The sequence below is a fragment of the Gossypium hirsutum genome, chromosome D09, assembly GCF_007990345.1.
Source record: "Gossypium hirsutum isolate 1008001.06 chromosome D09, Gossypium_hirsutum_v2.1, whole genome shotgun sequence".
NCBI lineage: Eukaryota > Viridiplantae > Streptophyta > Magnoliopsida > Malvales > Malvaceae > Gossypium > Gossypium hirsutum.
In genome coordinates, this window is record NC_053445.1 from 41057674 (window position 1) to 41083023 (window position 25350).

Below are 25350 nucleotides of genomic sequence, written 5' to 3' on the forward strand. Positions count from 1 at the left end.
TTATTATAAAGCTTAGTAAAGCCAGGATGTAATATGGAGATGGATAGGTCGAGTGCATGTGATGTACTTAGGAACATGGCATGTATGTCCTTGGCATACTAAGAAATCTTGGGTTTGCAGACAGCATATTCAAAACATGATAAGCACTTGTAAGCAAAGAAAGTAGAAACAATTTGAGCCAAGGTGTTACGGCCCCAATTGATGGATCTTGTCACCGGTCATTCATAGGCAATTCGTCTGTTTTGTTAAGATTCTTTTCTTGATTTTTACCTCTTCTTCGCAAATGACCTATGTTGAACAAATGAAACTTATCCAAGAAAATTCTAAACCTTAAAACTTATTAGAGAGAATCTTAAATCTTATAAAACTTGGTTTAATCTAACTTCCTTTTACTGCTACCAGCCTCTTAAATAGAGGTTACATAGGTTTGCTGAATAAAAAATTATAAGCTAAGGAAACCAAAATAAAGGACTCTAAATAAAGAAATATTCTTAATATCTTCTAATATCTCTCTAACATACTTTTAATTAAAAAGATTTCTTAAAGATGTAAAATACTTATGAATACAATTTTCTAATAAAATAATGATAAACTAATCTAATAATTAGTTAACATGGCTTGTCCACAAGTTTGAGATTTAAACTCCTCTTGATTTAATAATAATTGTAGCAAAGCTCCTTGTCTCTTCGCTCTACCATCTCTACACGTGTCAACTTTTTAATAAAAGGAGGATCTTTTTTGCTAGCACCAAAATCCTTTGTCATTCCCAACTATGTAAGTCGACAACTTGAGTTGGTTTATATTTTATCTCACAAGTTGATGCCAATTTAGATTGAATGTGATAATCCTATAGTATATAAATTAATTTGTTGAAACACTCTCATGGAATTTACACAGGTTAACAATTCTAGAAATTGGCAAAGATAGTCTTCCACCGATCCTATTTGATTCAACTTTGCTAATTCCCCCAAAGGATTCTCGCGCAGTGGTGGTCCAAATCGTAGAGTACAACCTTTTTTGAATGCTTTCCATGAAAGATTAATCTCTTCCTACTCCATTTGATAATACCACAATTGTGCCTTTCCTGTCAAGTGAAAAGCGGGTAGACTTGCTTTGTCTTCTGATTCGCAAAGAACTTTTCGTATCGGTGCAACCAAATTAGAGGGTCTTCTGTCCCATCAAAAGTCGGAAAATCCAACTTCGTGTATCGGGGAACCATCTTGTCGCAGTCTCTAATCGATTTTACTGTTTCTCTAGTCGACTTTTGTTTTTGTTAACATTGTTGTTACTGCTGTCAACCCCTTTTCCCTTATCAAAGTTTTGAGTGAAAATCATCAATTTTCTCACCTGCAGCATGAACTAATCAATTCTTGACTATGTTCTTACTTTAAATGACTCCAACTCCTCTCTCGTACCAGAATCACCGATTATTTCTGGCTTTGATTTCAAGTTGTTACGACCCCAACTGATCCATCTTGTTATTGAAAGATTCACAGGCAATCCATCTGTCTTATTAGACTTTTTTCTTGATTTTTACTTCTTTGCGAATGATCTATGCTGAATAAGGGAATTTCATTCCTTAGCCTCATTAGAGAGAATATTAAATCTCCTAAAAATTGGTTTAATGTGACTTCCTTTTTATTGCTATCAATTGGACTCTTAAATAGAAAAAAAAATTATAAACCTTCCTTACCACATCATCCATGATCTTTGTCAATTAAAAATAATCACATTATATTTTTTCCACATCAAATGTACAAATAGAGGTTACATAGGTTTATTAAATAAAAGACTTATAACCTAAGGAAACCAAAATAAAAGACTCTAAATAAAGAAAAATTCCTAATATCTCTCTAAGATACTTCTAATTAAAAAGATCTCTTAAAGACATAAAATACTCATGAATAAAATCTCCTAATAAAATAATGATAACAAACTAATCTAATAATAATTAATTAACATGTAACACAATGTATCAATAGCCTTTTTTAACTAACACCGTCTTAATTTCTTGATTGCGGGGATGTGAATAGGAGCGATAAAAGTATCATGGTGGTTCTTGTATGTATTATATTTTATCTTTTTACTTAAAAATAAACAAATTAGTCCATGTTCATTAGATCAAAGAGTAAATTAGTCTTTTTTGTTAAAAAAAATTATCCATTTTTATTGTTAAAATTTAGTGTGGCTAGCAAAGAAATCAAATAGTTACATGTGGTACAATAACCAATTTTTAATAGTAAAAATGGATAGAATTTTTAATACAATAATCAATTTACTCTTTGATTTAATGTACATAGACTAATTTGTCTATTTTTCCAATAAAGATAATAAAATGCACTTTAACTCCTAATGTAAAAACTTCAATATTGGAGTCACTTGCCCCTCAACACCTTAAGCCTCTATTTATTATCTTGGTTATCAAAAAATAGCCTTTTCCTTAACTATGCTTGTTCATGCATGCTTTTAAGTGGCTTCATGCAATGGTACTCTTTAAAATGTTTTTTTTATCTAGTACATTGTTATATGAACTATAACATCCTTTAACTTGTCTCTATCGGCGAATTAAGTATACGGGGTATTACAGATGTAACACCCCAAATTCGATCTAAACGTTATGACCGAATCTGGCGATGTCACATTGTAACACCCTTTACCCGTATTCGACGCCGGAATAGGGTACGAGGCATTACCAGAACACATACACTATAAACATGTTAAACCGAGTTATAAAATTTCATTCAAATTTAAACTCTTCAAATTTTTAACATGCTTTTATAAATCTTCACGTTATAACTTCAAAATACTATATTTGTAACAAATAGGGCTTCTGAGACCCAATACATACTCATGCAATTCAATACTTCATTTCCATTTCATTTAATTCACGATTCTCATTTTCACAATTCAATTCAATTTCTCAATCCAATATGCATTTCAATACCACGATAATTCATTTAATTCAAATCATATCATTTGCAATTTCCATTTAATTCACGTACAATTCAATTTCATTAAGTTCAATACTAATACATATTTATCGTTTAACTTAACGTCCCATTTTTGCATCATTTTACACTTCAAGCATGAACCTAGTATTTCATTTCCTTTCCACTCTCATTTCCTATGCATATGACACAAGATATAAACATTACACTAAACCGTAGTCGCAAGCTAGCCTTTTTGAAGACTAACCACATGATCAACCATTTTAATAAAAGTTACAAACTTTAAACCTTACCACCCTTTTATGATCACAAGCATATTTTCATCTAGACATTTACCATCTCAATGCATAATTTTATAAATTTAATGTGGCGTAATCCAGCCACAACTTGGCCAAAGCCTAAGCATACACACCAAACATGCTAGCCAAATAAACATATAGTATAAGCATTATAAGCATGGATAAGCACCACATTTATTTATGTATCAAACTTATCAACATGAGTTAATTCATAAACCATTTCTGACATTGCTACATACCAAATCATATACCAAGTATACCACATACACATACTATGAAACTTTATTTTGTCACATGAACTTTAACTATAACTAATAATGCACAATTATAAACATCATTTCTTTTTAATCGATTATCGATTATAATCGAGCATATGACCAATTCTACACAAATCATTCATATGTTCTTCCAATTTTCCTCCTCCTCCTCTTCATTCCACATACTTAATGTGTATAACACACTTAAACAACATTAACTACAATTTCACTATTCACTCACATGTATATTCAAAGCTGTCTATTCGAGTCAGAGTCACTAAATTATTTTTACCTGGAGCTACAGAACTCCAAATTAAGATCTGTAAATTTTCCCTGAAACTAGATTCACATATCCTTTTACCATAAAATTTTAAGAATTTTTGGTTTGGCAAAATAGTACAGTTTATTCTTTAAAGTTTCTCCTGTTTCACTGCTTGACAGTTCTGACCTCTCTTCACTAAAAATTAATTATCTCATTTTACAGAATGAGAATATTGTTTCCGTTTGTTTCTATTGAAAATAGATTCACTGAGTATTCTAACCATATAAACTTTATCCCATAATTATTTTTTACAATTTTTTAAAATTTTCCAAAGTCAGAATAGGGGATTTCGAACTCATTCTAACTCTGTCTAACTAAACTTCAAATATCTCAAAATATATAGCTCTTTTGCTTGCTTTGTTTCTTTTATGTGAAAATAGACTCATTCAGATTCAATTTCATATATTATTTAGCCTCTAATTCAATCTCCACCATTTTTGGTGATTTTTTAAAGTCACACAACTGTCGCTGTCTAAACTGTTTTATTGCTAAATGTACTCTTTCATAATTTCACTTTTTCACTTTCAATCACAATTCAATTCAAAATTCACGTTTCCATTTCTAAGTCGATATTCAATTCAATTCCACACATATATTCATTATTCAATTACACTTAGTCAATTTCCCGATGAACACTTCGGAATAATAACAGATACTCGGTGGATTCAGCACATAGCAACCACCTTATTAATCAATGATGCCCGGTAGAATCAGCACATAGCAACCACCTTACTAACCAATGATATTGGGTTCACATAGTAGCCTGCACATAGTACTACACATGTGATCATTACCATCTGATACACGTAGTAGCCTGCACATAGTACTACACACGTGATCGAAACTATCCGGTACGCATAGTAGCCTGCACATAGTACTACACATGCGACCTATCATTCCGGTACACGTAGTAGCCTGCACATAGTACTACACACATGACCATCATTTTCACTTTTACATAGTGGCCTACACACAATCCGTGCCACACATGTGATTATTTCTGTCACTTCATTCATATCCCTTTTTATTCCAAAGGTTCATTGGGGAAATTTTCACTTTTTCTCACTTTTCTTTTTATCGATCAATTTCAATTTCTCGTCTTCTTGATTTATAACAATACATTTAACTTATATAACCTTCATACTATTCATTCCAGTCCAAAATCATACTTTGGAAAAATTACGTTTTTAGCCCTAAAGTTTCACAAAATTACAATTTTTCCCCTAGGCTCGTAAATTAAATTTTATTCAATTTCCTTACATTTTAGGTCTAGCTGAACCATTTTCATAACTATAGCAGTCCACAATACTCACTTATTCACACACTTGTGACATATTTTATAACTTTTACAAATTAATCTTTTTAGGCATTTTCATCGAAAATTACTTAGTACAAATCGTTTATCACACTCCAAACATTTATATTCTTCCATAAAACATCAAAATACATGCATATCATTCATGGGTAAATTTTTAAACACAAACCCTAGTTCAAAACAATGGTAAAAATAGGTAAATCTTGTTACGAGGATATCAAAAACGTAAAAATCATTAAAAACGGGGATAGAACGGACTTACAATCGAGCTTGGAAGCTTGAAAAACCCTAGCCATGGTTTCTCCATGCAATTTTCGGCCTAGGGGTTGAAGATGGACAAAAATTGGCTTTTAATTTTGTTTTTAATTCATTTTAATAACTAGATGACCAAAATGCCCTTAATGAAAAACTTTGGAAACATGCCTAACCATATCCATTTTTGTCCACCAACTTAACCAATGGTCTAATTACCATATAAAGACCTCAAATTTAAAATTTCATAACAATTGGACACCTCTAACATATAGAACTCAACTTTTGTACTTTTTACAATTTAGTCCTTTTGACTAAATTGAGTGCCCAAACATCAAAATTTTCGAATGAAATTTTCACGAAATCATTTTTTGAAATCGTAGACCATAAAAATATAATGAAAATAAATTTTTTTCTCGTTGAATTTGTGGTCCCGAAACCACTATTCCGGCTAGCCCCAAATTCGGGCTGTTACAACAGAAATAAGTACAATTAATCACAAACAAAATAATTATTCAAGTTAATTCCTAACATTCATATAAAAATTTCATTTATAGCATAAAATACAATTACAGGCGTTAAATCTAGCCTATGGGCCCTAAAAATAGTTTGGGAACATTCGGGAACCATTTTAAAACAAAACAGAGAAATTTGGGAAAGGTGTAAAATTATGAAAATAGGGGGTCACATGGTCATATGGCTTGAAAACATGGTCGTGTGGCCATTCGTGTTCAATTCGAAGTATGGGTCACACGGTCATGTCCCAACTTGTATGTCCGCCCATGTGGGTATTCGAAATAGGGTCACACAGCCATGTCGCAGGTCGTGTGCCAGACCGTGTGTACATTCGAAGTTTGGTCACACGGTCATGTCGTCAGGCCGTATGACTCTCTTAGATCGTGTGGTTCATCCTACACTTAAAATTTAAATGACACACGGCTATGTGGTGTGGCCATGTGTGGCACTTGACTATGCGGCAGCCATGTCCTAGGCCGTGTGCTTCACAAATTACTCATAATGCAAGCCAATTCAAACCCAATTGCTTGGGCATCAAACTAAACCAATTCAAGATACTTTCATATGATTAAAACACATTCAAAGACATCAAAACAAGCCAAAAATCAATCAATCTAGTTGCCTAACCAATGTGCCCTCATTGACACCACAATTTCTAAGCAAAAAAATGAACCAAATCAACACTTATCAAGCACCAAACTCATTTGTATTTAGATTGATCATAAGCAAACTATCACCTAGCCAATTTGCAAATCAATCATACCATTTGTGTCTACTTTCAAGAAACCATAATTCATATCAAACTATCACCTTAAATATATAGACTAGAACTACTCAAACTTCCATTTCATTCCATATACATATAAACAACTTATATATACATCATCACAACATTAAGCAAAAGTCCTAAAATATTTACAACAAATTCACTAGATCAAGGTACCAAATAAATCCATGACCACAAAATATTACCAAATCAAGTACCAAACATAAACAACATGGACAAATCAACCGAAAGTCCTAATACATGCCATTCATAACCAACATCCAAAATAACTCAAAACATCTACCAAAGTAAGAGATGGATAGTGTGTATGCTCTGACTTGAACTTCCAATCTACTAGGCTTCATGAAATCTACAAGAAAAACACGATATGTAAGCACAATATGCTTAGTAAGTTCAAATATATGTTAACATAACTTAATTATAAATTTACTTTACATAACACATACATAATCCCAAATCTCACTTATGTATTCAAAAATTCACATAACAAACCTTAGAACATTGACATAATAGCCATTCAATTGATGTCCTTTTCAACATTTCCATTGTTTCGAGGATGCCATGGTATCTTCCAACCAAGGTCTTACACAATCCCGAAATGATGTCATAGTATCTTTCAACCATGATCTTTTCCTTTTCAAGTATAATGCCATGATATCTTTTAATCATGGTCTTTCCCTTTTCTTAAAATCAAGCAATTCAATCACTAATTCATATATATATTTATAGGTATCAATTTACATATCAAAATCAAATCATTTACTTTAATTGAAATATGAAATTACCTAAGTAGAACCAGCTCCAACATGAGACCAACGATTATTCCTCTACTTTAGTTTTTCCGTGATTAATGTCCGATTGATTTGTGTCTTGATCAATTAAAGCTTAAAGGTTGAAATGTTAAATCCTTTATCTTTCTCTAAACATTTAAGAAATAAAATGAGGAAGATATAAAAATTATCATCTTTTGTTTTATTATTTTAACTTATATAGTTTGGTTTTTTTTAATTACTAAGATATTTTTAATTAAGCTATGATTAACTATTCTTTAAATTAATTAAATCTTATCAATATAAAAGATGACATAAATATCCACTATCATATTTACATCTTGGTTTAATCATTCAATTAACCATTGTTCTATGTAATAGCAAAACTTTTATCTCGTTTGCAAATTAGTCTCAAAGCATTTATTAATCAACTAAACATCAAATTTATTGAACCACACTCTATTATATTCATAAATATTAAATAAATAACCAACAGACGGACCATTGGCGTATAGCGCCCGTGTTTTGGTAGTTTCTAAAGTAAAAATACCTCACGTGCATGGCAACTGACAACACCAAAAAGTCAATTTCTTAATCCTCAAGTTCTGCCCACACGAGAGAATTAAAGAGGGAGGAAAAAAAAACCCAACCAAAGGCTCCGTTAAGATTTGTTGATAAAACTGTGGCTCATCATTGAAAAATGGAAGCGAAGATCGGGCAATTCCTTGAATCGATCGGGACCTTCTTCGGTGGTGGCGATCAGATACCTTGGTGTGACCGAGACGTCATTGCCGTTAGTATACTTTCAACTTTTCCATTTACTCTTTGTATTTTTATCCATTTCAGATTGGTTTAGTAGCAATAATACGCGCCTTCATAGCTTATTTCTCTCTTAATTTTTTCATTTAGGGTCTGGTATTTCTCTCTTGTTGTTTTTTTTTTGGTCCGTATAAAGGGTTCGAGGCATCTAGTGGTAAATATCATTGTAAAGCTTCTTAAAATGTTCAAGCAAAGTCTGAATGTTGGCTATCATGGCAATGCTGGAAGCATAGAATTAGAAGAAAGTGGGTGGGGCATTGGGGGATGTTACATATTTATGTTGTCTTGATTTACTGGGGTTTCTGTATTTCGTGGACACTCATTTTCTTCATTTTTTATTGTTTTGGCATTTGGTTTCGCTTGTGGTATTGGTGGAAGGGGTGTGAGAGAGAAGTTGCTGATGCTGCCAAGGGTAGTTCGGAGGAACAGAAGAGCGAAAGCATCATGCGACTTTCATGGGCGCTTGTTCACTCTAGGCAAGCTGAAGATGTGCAGCGTGGGATAGCTATGCTTGAAGGTCAGTTATTGATATACCATCTTCCCTGTCTTGTGGGTTTCTTTCCTATATTATGTTTCACAAATTAATGCAGAGTATGTTACTTTTGTCCTACCATGTGTGCCTGTTTGTAACTGTAATAAAGTAATAGTGATCCAATGTTGTCAATGTAAATATTTGTCAAATCTTACTCATGTTCCTAAATTTTATAGGTGGTCTCTCTCTATCCTCATTTTCCTTTATTGCTTCCTCTAATTGCTTTGAATGCTTTCAGATGGTTACCTTTAGGCTCTGATTGGTATAGAGGATGGGAAAGAGTGGGAATGGAAAATTTCTCAATCTAATGGTTAAGCTACAAAGTAAGAAAGTGGTTATAATCTTAACCATTTGATTAACCAAATTTTCATCCTCACTCTTTTCCATATTTCATACCAAGCAAAGCCTTAGTGAAGCTTTTAAATATTTTATATACCAAGTTAATCTATTGTGACTATATTCTTGACTTGGCTATGTTTTTATCTTCTAGACCTTAGTTTGTTTGCTTCATTACTGTGTGTTTCTAATCATAAGTCATATTTGTGCTAAATCTTCAAAATGCTTGTTTATGCAATGTTTCTAGTTGTGAGAACTTGAGAAATACGCCCCCCTCCCCCTTTTGGTGAGTAATTAAAGCGTAAACTTTTCAGTAGAATTATTAAAGGTGTTCTTGTGTCACCATCCATTCTGGCTCCACATATGGTCCTTGGCAATTGTGCATTGGAATATCACATTGTTATTTGAATATTTTCTTACTCTTTATTACCTCTGTTTTTTATGTGTCACTTTCAGTCTTTAGCATTACCAACAATATTTCTCTTTGCAGCATCATTGGCCAATAGCAGCTCTCCGTTGCAGCAGAGGGAGAAAATTTACCTTCTAGCCGTTGGATATTACAGAACTGGTGAATTCTCAAGGAGTCGACAACTTGTGGAGCAGTGTCTGGAGGTTTGTTTGCATTTCCTTAAGTCATTTCAGTCTAAAAATAGATTCTTGGTGGTTTTGCATAACAGTTAAAACTAAATCCAATATTCAATTGTTTCAACATATAATATATTTAAAGGTTGTGAAGCTATTTTAGATTCATACCATCACTGCGATTGGGTTAGATGATCCCATTAGTCTACCCATTTCTCTTCTTCCTCTCTGAAAGTTATCTTTTTACGATATAATTTTCCTACATACATTGCTTGATCGATTTTACTTGATTATCATGATATTCCTTGATGACGTTAATACTTATTTGTTGTTGTTGTTGTTATTATTCTTATTATTCTTATTATTATACGACTATGGCTTCTGTAGATTGCACCTGATTGGAGGCAAGCTCTAGTCCTTAAGAAAGCAGTTGAGGAGCGCATTGCTAAAGGTGATAACTAGAATTTTATTATAGATTCTAAAGTTATTTATGGTATAGCATGGGATAGGATAGGATAGGATAGCACAGACTGAATGAATTATGAATTAATGCAGATGGTGTTATTGGAATTGGCATCACTGCTACTGCTCTGGGGCTTATCGCCGGTGGAATTGCCGCAGCTTTGACTCGCAGGCACTGATTGATTAAAACCAAACTTATACATTTGTCCATATTGTTCACATCCTTGAGATTTTGCGCCTCTCCCTTTTGCAGGTTTTCCCCAAAATTTGTTTTGAATAATGTACAACAGTAAAGTTTTAGCATCTGTTGGGTGGATTCTTCCAATGGATGGTTTTTTCCTTCTTTCTTATAGAAATGATATTTCCATTATGAAATATGACAAGACACCATCCTTGTGAAAATAAAAATTAATTATTGATGGCACATTACATTCGATAACTAAATGATGAATGAAAACTTGTTTTAATGACTCATCAGTGATTCTCATATAGCGTGTTTCGGCGTCAGATTAATTATGCACGTTGGGGTATTCTTAAATTTATTAATGGTGAATCATAAAGGACAGTATTTTCCTCATTAGCTCTGGCAAAGGTTGTTGATGGAAGCCATTTGACCTACAATACTACCTTATCCTCTACTAAGTAGTAATTAAACTATTTTAGGCCAACAGACATTATAGATTTCAAAGTAAAATTAAAGAAGAATCCAACTCAATTAGTGTTCATAAAACAGCAAACAAAGGTCGGAAGCCCCATAGAAAGGTTCGGGAAAACACTTCGGACAGAAAACTACAAACACAATTTTCCTACAGGAAGAAACATAAAGAACAGCGACAGCATTGATTTGTTTCATCACCAGACACATCGATAAGTAACATGTGACTCAGTGATTTCACCCCCATACGTAACTTTTATCACCTGACCCTTTTCAAAACCATAGTATCTTGCAATGGCATCTTTTTTTAACAGTCGAGGGAGCTACAAAACATAAACATAAAATTCAGCTCAGATGCCAACAACTTTAACCAAAAACAATATATGTATTAAAATCATATCATATATGATGGCATATGCACATCATTTTAGTGCATTGCAATATTACTTGGACTAGGATGTAAATGTCAAGTACATGTATGACATGAGTATGGTAAAAAATTTCCAAGTATTCTCCATGTATTTGAAGGATCCTTTCAGGTCGTATTCCTGTATCCATGTGTCAGACACGAGCACTTTAAAAAAATAATGAAGAGTTGGAGCACCATAGGTGCATCTTGATGAATAAACTAAATGCTTTTCAATATGAATTCTGATGTTCACATGAGTAATACTCAACCAAAGCTCGCCCAACTGTGAGTATTCAGCCTGTTGATAGAGTCCTCATCTCTTAATTCTAATGACCAAGGGATCAAACCCTGGCAATATGAAGTATTATATATATATTCAACCAAAGCTCTTAATCTTTTAAAACTAACCTGTTTTTCTTCTATGCTGTACTTCTGCAAGAGCCTTTGTTTCTCATGTTCTGTTAGTACCCGGTGCTGGGGCTTCAGCACATGCTTTGTGATATTAACAAGTAGGTCAGTAATCTGAGGACCAAGAAATCAAAAAATAGTATTAGGGATACAAGATGGTTTGAAAAAGTTGCATATTAGCTGAGACAAAAAAGAGAAGGTAGCCGACATCCGCACTTGTTAAATTAAACCATAGTGGATGTAAAGAACTAATTTCTTTAGTTAACACACAATATTATGTACCGTTTTATTCCCCAAAAGTTACAAATTTATCCATCTCAGATTTAACAAGGAAGAGGGAATACATATTAATGTAAGATGGAATGACAATGAGAAATATTAACCGGTTTCCATAGACTAATAATAGTTAATGGTAGTCAATTAGACTAGTTAAATAAATAGAGAATTTCTTTCCCTTCATCCTAATCCCTTCCACCCCAGCCTCTCACTGAAAAACCAAAGTAACACGTTTCAAATGATTATGCCAATCATTCTATAGATGATTAGCTATATCTATGTTCACAAATTTATTTGATTTGGTGGCGCAACTGCTGCAAGGAAAGAAACTTGAATCTTATAGAGAGAATCAATGTCAGCAAAATTCCTTTTAACTTGACACAATTGGCAGATGATATATAAGGTCCGTTGAAAATTGCGACTGTAATACATTTTGTAAGCTTCAAATAGCTGATAACAATACATTAAATGACTTATTACCTATGACTAGTATTAGCAGTGTATAATAACATAATAATTGTGGTTAGCACAAAACACATGAAGAAAAGATAGCCAAGAGAAGTTTCATGTTAGACAAAATGGATGTCCCTTGCAGACAACCACTATTTCTCACAATGTAATCCTAGACAAGTGTGTCAGCTTTTATCAGCATGCAGGATCCCCAGAAACTATAAGAAAATGTTTAAATCATTTCAAAAAATCCAAAATTGAATTACTCACAGAAGCAAACCAAATGCAGTACTCTGATTAGATTTTCATCCTTCATATGCAAATGTTAACCACTTTATAAGTAACAATAACAAATAATATGAGCCAGAAAACAATCATCTCACAGGATGTAACTTTATGAAGCATGGACAGCCATGAAGGAAGTGCACAATATGGAGTGGACGGAGGACGAAGCTTTTGGTTAAGAAAATGGTTTTCTTGCATGAAATTGAATTTAGAGGACCAATGTCAATGGAAACAACAGACATGACTAGTATTAGAGCTTTTACCTGGAATATCTCCACCTTAAAAGAGAAAAGGTCTAAAGCTTTCAAAGCTTGGTTTGTTATGTGGTTTTGCACGATTAATATCAACCCCGTCAAAGTTTCTTTGCTAGTAATTAGACCAGCAATGAGCCGAATCCCACTGACTTTAACTACACCAGGCCCATAGAAAACTACCAGCGTCTGCTACGAAAAATGTCATTCATCAGATTGCAGATCACATTGATTAACGAATAAAGAATCACTTCTCAAGACAAAAGCAACAGAAATTAACAATCCATCACATCTTTTGACTTTTGGCATTCCCCTTATAAATCAATAAACGCAACTTTCTGCTGACTTAGCTCGGTTGGCATCTGTATTGGGTTCGAGGGGCTGGGGAAGAGTTATGGATAGTTCTAATAATCATTGTATAAAAAAAAAAAAAGAAAATAAACGAAGCATGTTCTTTTTTTCACCAAACGAAAATGATAGGGTTCAAAATTGATATAATCTAAACTCAAACTTTTCAGTGAGGAAAATTATATTAAACAATTTAAAGGAACATGCAATGAATGGATACTTATCTAATCATGCAACGTATACAAAAAACAGTAACCAGAACATAAAGCAAAGCCCAGAGAACAAAGAATACCCGCTTGGAAGAGTCAGTTTTATGAGTAACAGAGAGTTTGAGACGATCAAAATCAGGGCTTTGGCCGTGAATGGCACGAAATTCATGGAGAGAGAGGTCGATTTCAGTGTTGGGTACGGCATAGCCTCTGTCCCTAAGCATCTCCAGCACAGTTCTCCGGGACAGGTAGTATCGATGACTCTCGGTGCTACCATCGTCCACCAACCCACTCAAGCACTTCCCAAGAGCTTCCCCGTTTGACCCATCTCCTTCCAATCCAATCCCTTCCATTTTCGCTTTTACTTCAACCAGTCTACGAGTTCAATATTTACACGACTTAACGACGCTTCCGCTTCGTTTTCCTCGACCGTCTCAGTAGTCTTACTTTTGAAGGGGTGATTACAGTTGTAGTAGTCTTGTAGATGTCCTAATTTGGGCTTAAGATCTTGTCCAAGGCTTCAGCCCTTGATTTATACCCAAATCCATTAACTGCCGTTTGCCAAAACAACATATGATTGGATCAAATTGAGTGAAAAAAAAAGTTTTAAATTAATAAATTTTATAAATCAAATTTAATTTAAAATTTTTATTCAATAAAATTTGAGTTGAATTAGATTAATTATATTTGTTCAAATTAAATTAAAAAAAATAAATAGATAAAAAAATAATCATAAAAGTTTCCTTTTCCTCAACAATAAACTCTATATTAGATAAAAGATAATCTATTTACCGGTAAGAGTCATAATGATTTGCGCTCATTATATTTATCATATTAGGTAATACATGTTTGTAACATACTTTTAATCATGACTAAATTAGGCATTTATGTTGGTTTTTTTTAAATTAGGCTTATAAGTTTTTTAAAATTTAAGGAAATAGGTCGTTTTTTTCCTTTTCTCTCTATCAGGGTTAAGATTTTTTATATTTTGATATTTAGGGTTTTTTAAAAGAGTTTAGGGTTTTCAACTAAAACCGGGGAATTTCAGAGGTAATTTTGAGGAGTCGGGGATATGATAATGTGCCTCATAACACATACATTTCATATGTCGTGGCGGGATAGAATTATCACCTTAAAAACCTATTTTGGAGAAATCTAGTTTCAGAGTGATTGTGCTTGATAAGATCAGGGGTCAAAGTCTAAGTGGAGGTCCCAATCGGAGATCGTAATGCGATCATGGGTTCGAGTATAAACCGAGGGCCAATAACTGGTCGTTATGCGGTCACGAGTTCAAGCTTTTAGATAACCCACAAATGATGCCTTATATATCATACATAAGATTGAGGTCATAATTAGAGGTGCTCATGGGCTGGGCCCAGAAAAAATTTTAGCTCACATCCTAGGCCGGGCCCAGCCCAAAATATGGGCCTGAGATTTTGTCTATTCCCAGCCTGGGAAAAAATTTCTAAGCCCGAGCTTGGCCCGGCCCATTTTTTTAATAAAACACTTAAATTTTATTTTAAAAATATTTTAAAATTAAAAAAATTAAAAAAATATATTTATTATATTCGTGCCGGGCCCAAGCCCGGGCAAAAAAAGTGGTGCCCGAGGCCCGGCCTATTTTCTAAATGGGCCTCATTTTTTGCCCAAGCCCATATTTCGGGCTTATATTTTTACCCAAACCCTCCCATATTTCGAGTGGACCGTCAGGCCGAGCCGGGCCACCCGGCCCATGAGCACCTCTAGTCATAATCATAGGGGAAAATGGAGGGATTTCCGATGTAATCAATGTAATTTTTTTTCTCTATTTCCACGCAACCAGCATTGTAAGAGCCCATTTTTGCTCGGGCCCGCAACCAATAAACCCAAATAATAAAAACCCAAAATTAAACAGTCCAAAATTACAGTCCAAAATGAAAGGCCCAAACAACAGCACTAGCCCAACTAAACCTGAACCCTAAGGGCCCAATAGCCCACGACTAATTTTCAGCAAAAGGGAGGGGCAGAAACCCTAAGGCGCGCCGCACGCCGCTTCACCTCCTCCCGCATGCCCACCGCAGCTGATCGCCAATCGCTGGCCCTCCACGCGTGTCAGACCACCTGCAAGAAACAAGACAGAAACCAACAAATAGCAAAAAAAAAAAACAAATAGGAAAACAACAAACGAAACAGAGATGAAGAGTTTGTAATTTGGCTATAAAAGCCACAAGCAATTTCTTGTAGTTTTTTCTGGACACTCTTACAAACATTGAAAATAAAAAACCAAAACATTGTCCTCTGTGTTCTTGTCTAATTTATTTATTTATTTTTTCATATTTTTTCTTTTACAAATCTTTTTTTAAATATTAATAAAAAGAAAAAAGGAAAGGGAAAGGGGAATACCGGAGGTCGCCCGCAAAGCCCGTCGCCGGAGCCTTGTTCGGTCGCCGAAATCGGGACGGGACAGGGCATGGCTTCTTCTTCTCCTTTCGGCCTTGAAGCCTAGGAGTTTAGGCCTTCAAGCGTTTCAAAAACGGACCAAAGGGACGACCTTTGCGTTGCTCCGATCACCGAGGACGGTGAGGGGCACGGCGGCGCCGCTGATGGCCCCATCGGCCGGATTTAGAACCTGCGAGAGAGAGAGGGGCTGAGCCCTCTGTTTTTTTCCTTTGAAAAATGAAGCAAATCTTTTTTTTCTTTCTTTTTGATATTTATATTAGGTTAAACGGCGCCGTTTGAAGGAGGGGAGACCTGCGCATGCTTGCCCTGATGGGTAATTTGCGCCTTTGGTCCCCCAAATTCTGCGGCACCCTCAATGTAGCCCTTTGTTTCCCTTAATTTTGGCCACTGAATTGTGCGCCCTTTCCAACTTGGTCCCGCTCAAAACAGTGTGCATAAGGGGCGGGGAAATTTCACAATTGATCCCTCGCGCTTTGAGCGCGCTTTATTTTAGTCCCCTGGCACCCTATTTTACTTATTTGCAATTTGGAGCCCTCTTTTTAGCCCGATTCCAATGTAGTCCCGAACCATCATCTTTTATTTATTTGCGATTTAAACCTCGAATTTTAGGCCCGATTTCAATTGCGTCCTATTTCATTTAATTAACTTACTATTCTTTATTTATTTATTTTTAAATTAATTTATTTGTTATTTTTTTAAGAGCTCTTCTTTTATTATTATGCAATTTGAGTTTTACATATATTATTTATTTTAAATGTTTCACCTAATATTCTCTTAAATTTTTTTATTACATTATTTGTTTTAAACTACCATATATATATTGTCCTTTTTTTAAATATTATTTTGAACAAAGAAAAAGAATGCTGTTTTGTTTTTTTTTTATTTTATTCATTCATTTTAAAATATATTAGTATTTTTTTATTATTTTAAGTTTCATATTTTGTTTGCTTGATATATTTACCATTCATTTCGAATTTATCTCATAAATTACTTGTCTTATACTATTAGCTACATAAAATCCTTCTCTATGTTGTCATTTCGTATTTGGATTGTTAATATTGGCATGTTAATTTGTTGCATGTGGTGTGATTATTATCATTATGGACGTTGTAATTAGTTTATTTGTTTTCGTATTATTGCCATTTACTAACATGGTATTTCATTCGTGAATTGTCATTTCATGCTCTATGTTATCGTTTCATTTCATTTCATCGTTTTAAAAGTTATGTTTGATTTTGTATATACCCATAATAATAAACCGGTCTATTTTATCACGAACAAAACAAATACACCTTGTTCAAGTGTTGTAATCGTCATTATTCGTAACAGATTTCAAAATAAGGCAATGTTTCGCGTTTTAGAATTTCAAGAAATTGTACCCTAACTTACTGGGTCTCAATTTTCTCGTTAATTCTAAATAGCAAAATATCCTTTTAAATTTCCAAACTCATAAATTTTCAAAAATAAAGGTAATATTCTATATTTAGAAAATTCGAGAAAACGTGCCCTAACTTACTGGGTTTCGATTTTTCTCGTATTGAACCTAAATAACTGAATATCCTTTTAAAATTGAAATGAATGAGGTTTAAATAGAAATAAAATGCAAGCTTACTCTCAAAAAATACGAGGTGTCGGGTCCTAACTTACTGGATGTGACATCTTGTTACTTCGAGATAAGAAGGCATTTTCCATTTTGATTTATTCAAGTAATTTTGAAATAACACAATATAAAGAGGGATCGTATTTTTAAATTCTTTTTGAGTTTTTTAATTTTCGACACCAAGACATTAAGTAATCAACTAGGTACCAATTTTGGGTGTATCGAGGGTGCTAATCCTTCCTCGTGCGTAATCGACTCCCGAACCTATTTTTCTGAATTTCGTAGACCAAAATCGTTGTTTTAATAAAATCTAAATCGTTTATTAAAAACAACTGTTTTACGAGGTGACCCGATCACACCTCATCAAAAAAGATTGGTGGCGACTCTCGTTTTCATTTTTATTTTCAAAATCCAAGTCGACCCCGTTTTATCAAAAAAATGGTGTCAACAAGCATCTTTAACCTTTCAATTTTATTTGAAGACTGACACTAAGGTGGACACAAGATGACTCCCAGGGGGAGAGCGGATATTTCGATAGAAGTAGATGTCAAACTCGGGTCGGCGAGACAACGATTGTAGTTATTAATGAGTTGTTTAATAACGGCAACCGCTGTCAACCCAAAATGAGCATCATCTTTACTCCATCGAAACAACCGTTCCCTGCCTGAGAGTCCTTCTGCGTCCACGATAGTACCGGCCTTCGGATAAGAAAGAAGATTAAAGGTATCAACTGTCTGGAAATGAAGAAAAAAATTTACACCAATTATAAAGGGAAATCATTATTCCCTCTATTTTTTTTCTCTTGTTTTTCATTCAATTTGCATTATTCCTCATTTAACTTGATGTTTTGATTTTTCCAGATCAATTCAGGTTTGATTTTAGTTTCTTGGATTGTAAGATTCTTTACTTAAGACCTAGTGCCCCCATCAATCCATCCATACTTGACTAGTTTCCATTTCTTTCCATTATTTTCCATTGTTTTCTAATTTGTTTTTATTGGTTTCATTCTAAATAAATTGCAAACAATTATATGAAGATAAAATTATTACACGATCCTTCAAGTTGACAAGAATGCAAAAGATGATGACTTGAAAAATGCTTTAAGGAACCTTTTTTCGTTTTTCTTTTTATTTATTAATTATTTATTAGGTGCCATAAGAAGGGTCCCTCTATTGAGGAGGGTTATGATTTTGTAGGTTTATTAAATTCACAAATTTACATATAAGTTTAACATGATTTAATTATATCTGTTTAAATATAATTATAGTAATATTTATTTCTTTGTGTTTGAGGATCAACTTGATAGAAATTGTAAATGTGAAGGATTAAATTTATTGAATTATTTAGAATTAGAATTAAATTAATAAAATATTTTAAATATTGATGATCACTTTATCATTTTTGTTAAATTATTTACTGGGAAATGACCAAAATAAAAATAATTGTGACCAAAATAGAAATAATCAAAAAATAAAAAATTAAATTGAAAATTCTAATAAGTGATGAGGTTAGATAAGGTAAGAGCGAGAAAGTTAAAATGCTAAGGGCTAATTGACTAATTTTATAGGTTACCGGCAAAAAGAAGAAAAAAAACCCGGCAAGATAACAAAAGAGAGAGGGTTTCCTTGGAAATTAAAAGCAGCAAGTGGAGTAGCCAAGCCAGAATCCCTGTAATTAGTTCGTTTCGAAAGTAAGGAAGGACTATTTCTCATATTTCTTCCAAATTCTGTTTGTTTGGACCTAAGCTTTTCACTTTTTCTGTTTTTTTCTTTTAGTACCTAAATTTGTGGCCACTTTTTTTTCACTCCTTATCTCCCAGTTATTGCATAGATTTTTGTTTCTTTTCCTTTTTCTTTTTTCGAATCTCGCAAATCTGTTACTTTTATCCCACTTGTTGATTTGATGCTTCGTAGTTGATTTGTTTTTGTTCTTTGAGATGAGATCTCAGCTTTATCTTCTTAGTGTCCAGTATAATCTAGTTATTCATGGTTCTTGTCAATTTCATTTTGATTTCCTTGGGAATTAAAAATTGTAAATTTTTTTTTTGAAGGATGCGTTAATTAGATTTGGCATGCTAATATGTTTGTTCCAGATACGTGATAAGCGTTTGTTTGTTGAAGTGAGGGACGTTGGTAAGGAAAAACAGAAAAGAAATTAGAGGAAATGGGAAGTTCGTCAAATGATGATTTCTCGGTGGTTGTGCTTGCTTCGGATTTGGGTATAGACGCCCGTCCTTTCTTACTGAACCAAGACACTGAAATTGAAGACCAAGACAACTGGCATGACTGTTCGCAGGATTTTTCCGATGAAGATTTCTACGACCTCGAGTTCCTCCAGTTCTTCTGCCTTCAGGGCTCTGATAAATCCGGTAATCGCATTTTACGCATTGTCGGAAAGTACTTTCCTGGTAAATTCACAAACCCATTTTAATATATATTGTTTTTCTTCTTTAATTTTTGTAGTTTTTATTTCCTTTAAAAATTTAATTGTAAAGCCTGTAATACTAGAGAACATGTCGAGGTGTTGAACTTGTCTGAATGAATTAGGTAAATGCATTAGATTCTTGTAACTGAAAAGTGCAACTCATCCTTTTAGAAGATAGTTACTTTATCCTCAGAACCATCAAGAACTCACACATGGGATGAGATTTCATGCTTTTTATTTTGGATTGTTGATATCGACAGACAAATTCTTCTGCTTGTTTCTTTTACTCAAAGGCTTAATTTCCACAAGCCTAAACTGTCCAATCATCCAACCCCCTATGATGTTCCACATAGATAAAAAAAAAAAACTTTTCAATAATGAAATAGAGTTATTGTTGTGGTCAAGAAAATCTTGTTTAGAGTTCCATTTATAAAATCTAACGGGGATATTGGGATTCAATCTCTGAATTAATTAAACAACCAAGTCCTTATTGATAAATTGTGTATCTAATTAACTACATTCTAGTTTAATTCCTTAGGTTCAATTTATTTGATGCGATTCGTTAGGTTCTTAAGAAATTGGTAATTAATATAATTATTTCTAATTCATATTTATAGATCAACAAAGACATCTAAGAATGCATCTTGGTCATTGAATTGTTAAAATAAGAGAACTTGATTTTGACTAATCATTCAATGGATAGCATGTTAGCATAGTTCAACTCCTTTATCAAATATCTTGGAGGAGAAAACACGGCTCAATGTCTACTTTCTAACTCCTATATTAATCTGGTATCTTCTTTGATGGCTTTAATAGCTGCCTTGGCTGAGGACTTACATGAGCTAATCATATGCTAGGAATGAGTAACTTATTCAAATCACTAAAGGCGATGAATCTTTTTTGGATCACTCCTCTACCTTTATATGCTTCATGTTATATCCAAAATCACCTTGCCATAAGCATCCTTTTCTTGGAAGCTGTTCATATGAAATCAATGTATGACAATTTGAATACAAGATGACCTATTGTTATAAGTTGGGATCACATACGCTAATGGCACACAAGAGTATTATCATAAACACTTGATTGAGAAATCATTGAAACTTTAATAGCGAGTAATCTTTAATGAACTTGTTCATTTTGACAAGTGGGCATTTGTTAAATATCACTATACTTTCTTTTTCCTTTTGAAAGAAAGCATCTCTATACTTCAACACATAAGATCGATCCAATTCTTCAAAAGCATAGAAGCTTGAAATATGCTAGATTTTGTGCATGGTTTTTGTCTTATCTTGATTATTCTGTGACCAAGAACCATTGAACTAATGTTGTCAAGGCACACGTAAGGGTGCGCTGTCTTAGACGTTTTCAAGCATGCACCTAGTGTGTCTAGGTGTGTTGTAAGACATAGGCATAAAAGGTTTGCCTGATTGAAGTTCTATTTAATCTCATTTATTTTTAACCTTTCCATTAGCTATTCCTTTACAATTAAGAAATGGGACTTTTCAATATTCGGTACATGAAATCATGAGAACTTCATGCATATTCACCAATTAAAGAAAAAGAAACATTTCAATGTTTTACATATATGTTGGACTACCTTTTAGAGTTTATTATCATAATTTTATATCTTAAGATTATATATCTTAAGGCTATATATATATATATATATATATATAGAGAGAGAGAGAGAGAGAGAGAGAGAGAGAGAGAGGAGGGACGGAGGCACTTAAATACACAAATATACTTTGCACCATGCTTCACTCAGCTGAGCCTTTTTTTTGTGCCTTGTGCCCCAAGCAATAAAGGTTTCTGGTGCTTAGACTGCACCTTGTGCCCTCAATGACACTACTAGAAACTATCTAAGAAACATGATTGTCATGCATAAGGATTTAATAATAGTAACTCTTAATAATTACTTTCTTAGGCTTTCTATGTCATATGGTCTTTGTTTTCATAATTTTATATGATCATATCATTGAAGTTTACTTATTAATAAAGAATATCTCAATTATGATTAACCAATTATATTGTGCAATACGCAAAATAAAAAGAAGTGTCTAAGTAAGCTTAAATGTGCTTGGCTTGCATTGTTTACACTAATATTGTAGTTTGGATTCTATATTTCGTTGACTCATCATTTTTGCTATAAAAAACTATAGATTTCAGAGCACCATGTAGCCTTAGCATTTTCTTGAAAACAACTCAGTAATATGAGTAGCATCAGAATTCATAGAACAAGGAATGTAATGTGTTATAGTCGAGAATTATCACCACAACAAAGATGGAACCGTAAACTTTTTTTTTGTAATCCCAAGACAAAATTAATGCTTAATGAGTCCAAGGCACCTCTAGTATAGGTAATGGAGTGTATATATGTTATGGGCTAAACCAATTTTAGGAAAGGCTATTAGTTAATTTCGAATCTCTAATTAAGGCTTAGGTTTCGATTTTATTTCTGTCCTTAGTTTTCATCATTATGCTTTTACTTCAGTTGATTTGGGAGTTAATTTAGACCGATCACCAAAATATTATCCTATGACCTATCCTACACAAAACATGGCTGAAGATGAAATCTATGATAAATATACTTTTTAACTTATTATACACTAAACATGAATAGGATAAGATCATCCGATCCTACCTATTTCCATACTTATGTTATTTGTTTTATCCTATGTACCTAATGCAATGCATTTATGCCAGAGTCCTTTACATTCGTTGAATCTCTTGGTGTGCAGCTCAATGTGATAAGTCTTTGCAGTTCTTCATTTCTATTCTCTAAAGAGTTCTGTTTGATTGTGGTTTAATTGTCTTAAATGTTGGTTTCTTGGTTAGTGTCAAAGACAAGATTTGAAATTGAACAAATTTTATCGGGTTTCTTCAGGTTTAAGTTGTTCCTCTAGTAAACTTCGATTTGGCTTTTTACTAACTACTTGCCCCAATGTATGCAGCTCCAGTTGTTAGTGGGGAGCGACTAAAGAGATATATATACCACAAGATATGCAGTGAGTTGCCTGAAGGTCCATTCTGCATAGTTTATATGCACAGTACAGTGCAGAAGGAGGATAACTCCCCTGGTGTTACTATCTTGAGGTGGATTTACGAAGAACTTCCCCCTGAGATCAAGGATAGGCTGCAAGTCATCTACTTCATACACCCTGGGCTTCGTTCAAGGCTTGTCTTTGCCACTCTTGGCCGATTCTTCTTAAGTGGGGGGTAAGTTATTTTGAATGCTGCAAGATCATAATCTAATTACCAATTTAGCTATCTAATTAGTTGCCTTCAAATCAGATGAAAATGTTTTCAACTGATTCTTGAAGTGAATATGAAAGCTTCTTCAGCTCTCTTTCTTTCTATCAGTAAGACTACTCTAGTCTCTAAGCAAACTGGTCATATTGTCTGAAATATTTCCTTTTTCACATTCTTAAAGGAGTCAACACGGTATATGCAAATCCTTTCTTTTGTGATCTTAAAACTTAAAAAAAGGTGTTGCAGTCCTTGAACTCATGCTTTTAAATGACAACTGATAGGTTATGCTAGAGGTCATAGATATGCAGTTATTCTGGCTATATTTTGTGTTAACTCACATTTATTCTTCCCAGTTTATACTGGAAGATCAAGTACATAAGCCGCCTACAATACCTATGGGAGGACATAAAGAAGGGAGAGGTTGAGATCCCTGAATTTGTGCAAAACCATGACGATGTTCTTGAGCACCGGCCCTTAACAGATTATGGTATTGAGCCAGATCCTCTCCACTTAACAGAGGTACCTAACACTGCTTACTCATTAGGGAGGTATGAAGAGAGATTAACCTCAAGGGAATTCATGTCATAGTTTCGATATTAAACACACAGCTGAACCCAGTAAAAGGGTTTGCAGGCTCTGGCCAGTAGGAATTATCAGGTAAAACAAGAAATAAGATTGTCTATAGTAGTCTTTATATTGCGTGCCTTGAATTGTGAGAAATCGCTACGCTGTACTTGTAGTTAATTAAATTTGGTGTGTTATGGCTAACATTTATGCATAGATTTACTATTATATTGCAGCTTGAAAATATCATAGATACTATAAATTTGATAATTAATTTGTCGGCATTTTGTTGGGAGAACCCAACATCTTCAACTTGATTGTTCGTACCCTTTATTTAGTCTCCTAGTGAATGATTCTCCCTATTCCAGTGTAAAACCAAATTTGATAATTCGGAAAGGAAAATTCTTGAAAATTTATACGGCACAATGTCTAAAAATTGGATTGGTTTTTAACGTAGGGAAGATCCAATTAGGTTAAACCGGTTTCGGCTTAAACAGTTTTGGCAGTTAAATGGGTTATAAGGTTGGTTTATTTGGTTGTCAGTCGTTTATCGATTGTTAGTGTTTTTATCCCTCTTCACGTACTGTACGAATGGAAGATGTTACTGGAACACTTTAACTCCGGTTCAAAATTTCCTTTTATTAAGATATTTGTTTTGCAACATGTTAATATTTTTTAAATGAAAGTTTAAAAAAGTTTAAAGATTAAAGTGCAAATATGGTATGAATTGGTTGGAATATCACTTTTAAGATTAAATTGGAAAGATTAAAAAGTAAGAGGATTAAATTATAAAATTTTTAATTTTACTGACAAAAGGGAAAAGATGTAATTTTCACCCTCTTAGATCCATATTTAAGGTTACAAGGAATTAACAATTGCGAAGAAATTGTATAAATAGTTAAAAAATGGCAAATTTTGCCATCTAAGGGCATTGTGATCATTTTTAAAAGATTAAATGATGGGAGTATTATTTAGATAATATATTTGATGATTTAATATTCAATATTTTTAATTATTTTATATAAATTTATATTTTATAATATATAAATCAGTTAAGTTGATTAAATACAATTTTATTTTAAATATATTTATTTTAAGTTGTTTTTTTTTGATGATTTGATTTTTTTAAACTAGTATAATAATAGATTTAGTCTTCAATATTTACACATTTTATTAATTTGATTCTAATTCTAAATAATTCAAAAAATTTAACCTTCTACATTTACAAAATCTATTAATTTGATCTTCAAACACTTATAATTAAATATAATATAATATAATTATATTTAAATACATATAATTAAATCTTGATAAAGCTATATGTAAATTTGTGTTTTTGATAAAATCAAAACCCAAAACTTGATAAATTTGTGATTTTTATAAACTTTATTCATGATGATGATGGTAATAAGAGAAATCAAATTTTTTTCATGAAACCTAACAAATAATTTGAAGGGATGGTTTAGGAAATTAATCTTGTAATTTGAAGTGCATGCATGGGAATGAAATGGTTGAAGCCTTGGTGGTACAGCTTTCAATCTTGGTAATATGGTGGATATTATTATGCGTAAACCTTTGCCATG

The 25350-nt window shown here is 33.2% G+C and overlaps 3 protein-coding genes and 1 long non-coding RNA gene across 8 annotated transcripts; 2 read left to right on the forward strand and 2 right to left on the reverse strand.

Moving 5' to 3' along the window:
* Positions 1-8042: 8042 nt before the first annotated feature.
* On the forward strand, positions 8043-10621 carry LOC107891356 (mitochondrial fission 1 protein A). The gene is made up of 5 exons (XM_016816122.2): positions 8043-8259; positions 8664-8802; positions 9644-9765; positions 10123-10186; positions 10291-10621. Exons 1-5 carry the CDS (start codon positions 8167-8169, stop codon positions 10374-10376), a joined length of 504 nt encoding a protein of 167 aa, XP_016671611.1. The 5' UTR covers positions 8043-8166; the 3' UTR covers positions 10377-10621.
* Positions 10622-10886: 265 nt separating this feature from the next.
* Positions 10887-13985, reverse strand: LOC107891355 (DNA-directed RNA polymerase V subunit 5A). 4 transcript variants are annotated; one of them, XM_016816119.2, is made up of 4 exons: positions 13572-13985; positions 12944-13120; positions 11670-11783; positions 10887-11175 (listed from the first exon to the last, which is right to left on the reverse strand). In XM_016816119.2, the coding sequence occupies exons 1-4, from the start codon at positions 13839-13841 to the stop codon at positions 11050-11052; spliced, it is 687 nt and encodes a 228-aa protein (XP_016671608.1). In that variant the 5' UTR covers positions 13842-13985; the 3' UTR covers positions 10887-11049. The 4 variants fall into 4 exon arrangements, with proteins under 4 accessions (XP_016671608.1, XP_016671609.1, XP_040956617.1 ...); XM_016816120.2 differs by having other exon boundaries at positions 10887-11400; XM_041100683.1 differs by having other exon boundaries at positions 12944-13123.
* A 1285-nt stretch (positions 13986-15270) lies between these two features.
* On the reverse strand, positions 15271-16596 carry LOC107891354 (uncharacterized). The gene is made up of 2 exons (XR_001682197.2): positions 15871-16596; positions 15271-15588 (listed from the first exon to the last, which is right to left on the reverse strand). It is a non-coding gene; the product is annotated as an uncharacterized lncRNA (long non-coding RNA).
* A 2448-nt stretch (positions 16597-19044) lies between these two features.
* Positions 19045-24079, forward strand: LOC107891352 (ganglioside-induced differentiation-associated protein 2). Of its 2 annotated transcripts, none has more exons than XM_016816116.2 (4): positions 19045-19217; positions 19620-19934; positions 22906-23170; positions 23557-24079. In XM_016816116.2, exons 2-4 carry the CDS (start codon positions 19691-19693, stop codon positions 23789-23791), a joined length of 744 nt encoding a protein of 247 aa, XP_016671605.1. In that variant the 5' UTR covers positions 19045-19217; positions 19620-19690; the 3' UTR covers positions 23792-24079. The 2 variants fall into 2 exon arrangements, with proteins under 2 accessions (XP_016671605.1, XP_016671607.1); XM_016816118.2 differs by having other exon boundaries at positions 19058-19217; positions 19648-19934.
* The last annotated feature ends 1271 nt before the right edge of the window (positions 24080-25350 follow it).

What these genes read in the sequence shown, in the direction of transcription:
- LOC107891356 (XM_016816122.2), top strand. Translation starts at nt 8,167, where the DNA reads ATGGAAGCGAAGATCGGGCAATTCCTTGAATCGATCGGGACCTTCTTC. An exon ending in TGGGATAGCTATGCTTGAAG is followed by an intron (nt 8,803 to 9,643) that starts GTCAGTTATTGA and finishes TTCTCTTTGCAG; the next exon opens with CATCATTGGCCAATAGCAGC. An exon ending in TGAGGAGCGCATTGCTAAAG is followed by an intron (nt 10,187 to 10,290) that starts GTGATAACTAGA and finishes GAATTAATGCAG; the next exon opens with ATGGTGTTATTGGAATTGGC.
- LOC107891355 (XM_041100683.1), bottom strand. Translation starts at nt 13,841, where the DNA reads ATGGAAGGGATTGGATTGGAAGGAGATGGGTCAAACGGGGAAGCTCTT. An exon ending in TTAAGGTGGAGATATTCCAG is followed by an intron (nt 11,784 to 12,943) that starts GTAAAAGCTCTA and finishes CTTGGTCCTCAG; the next exon opens with ATTACTGACCTACTTGTTAA. An exon ending in ACAGCATAGAAGAAAAACAG is followed by an intron (nt 11,176 to 11,669) that starts GTTAGTTTTAAA and finishes TATGTTTTGTAG; the next exon opens with CTCCCTCGACTGTTAAAAAA.
- LOC107891352 (XM_016816116.2), top strand. Translation starts at nt 19,691, where the DNA reads ATGGGAAGTTCGTCAAATGATGATTTCTCGGTGGTTGTGCTTGCTTCG. An exon ending in TGTCGGAAAGTACTTTCCTG is followed by an intron (nt 19,935 to 22,905) that starts GTAAATTCACAA and finishes CAATGTATGCAG; the next exon opens with CTCCAGTTGTTAGTGGGGAG. An exon ending in CGATTCTTCTTAAGTGGGGG is followed by an intron (nt 23,171 to 23,556) that starts GTAAGTTATTTT and finishes TATTCTTCCCAG; the next exon opens with TTTATACTGGAAGATCAAGT.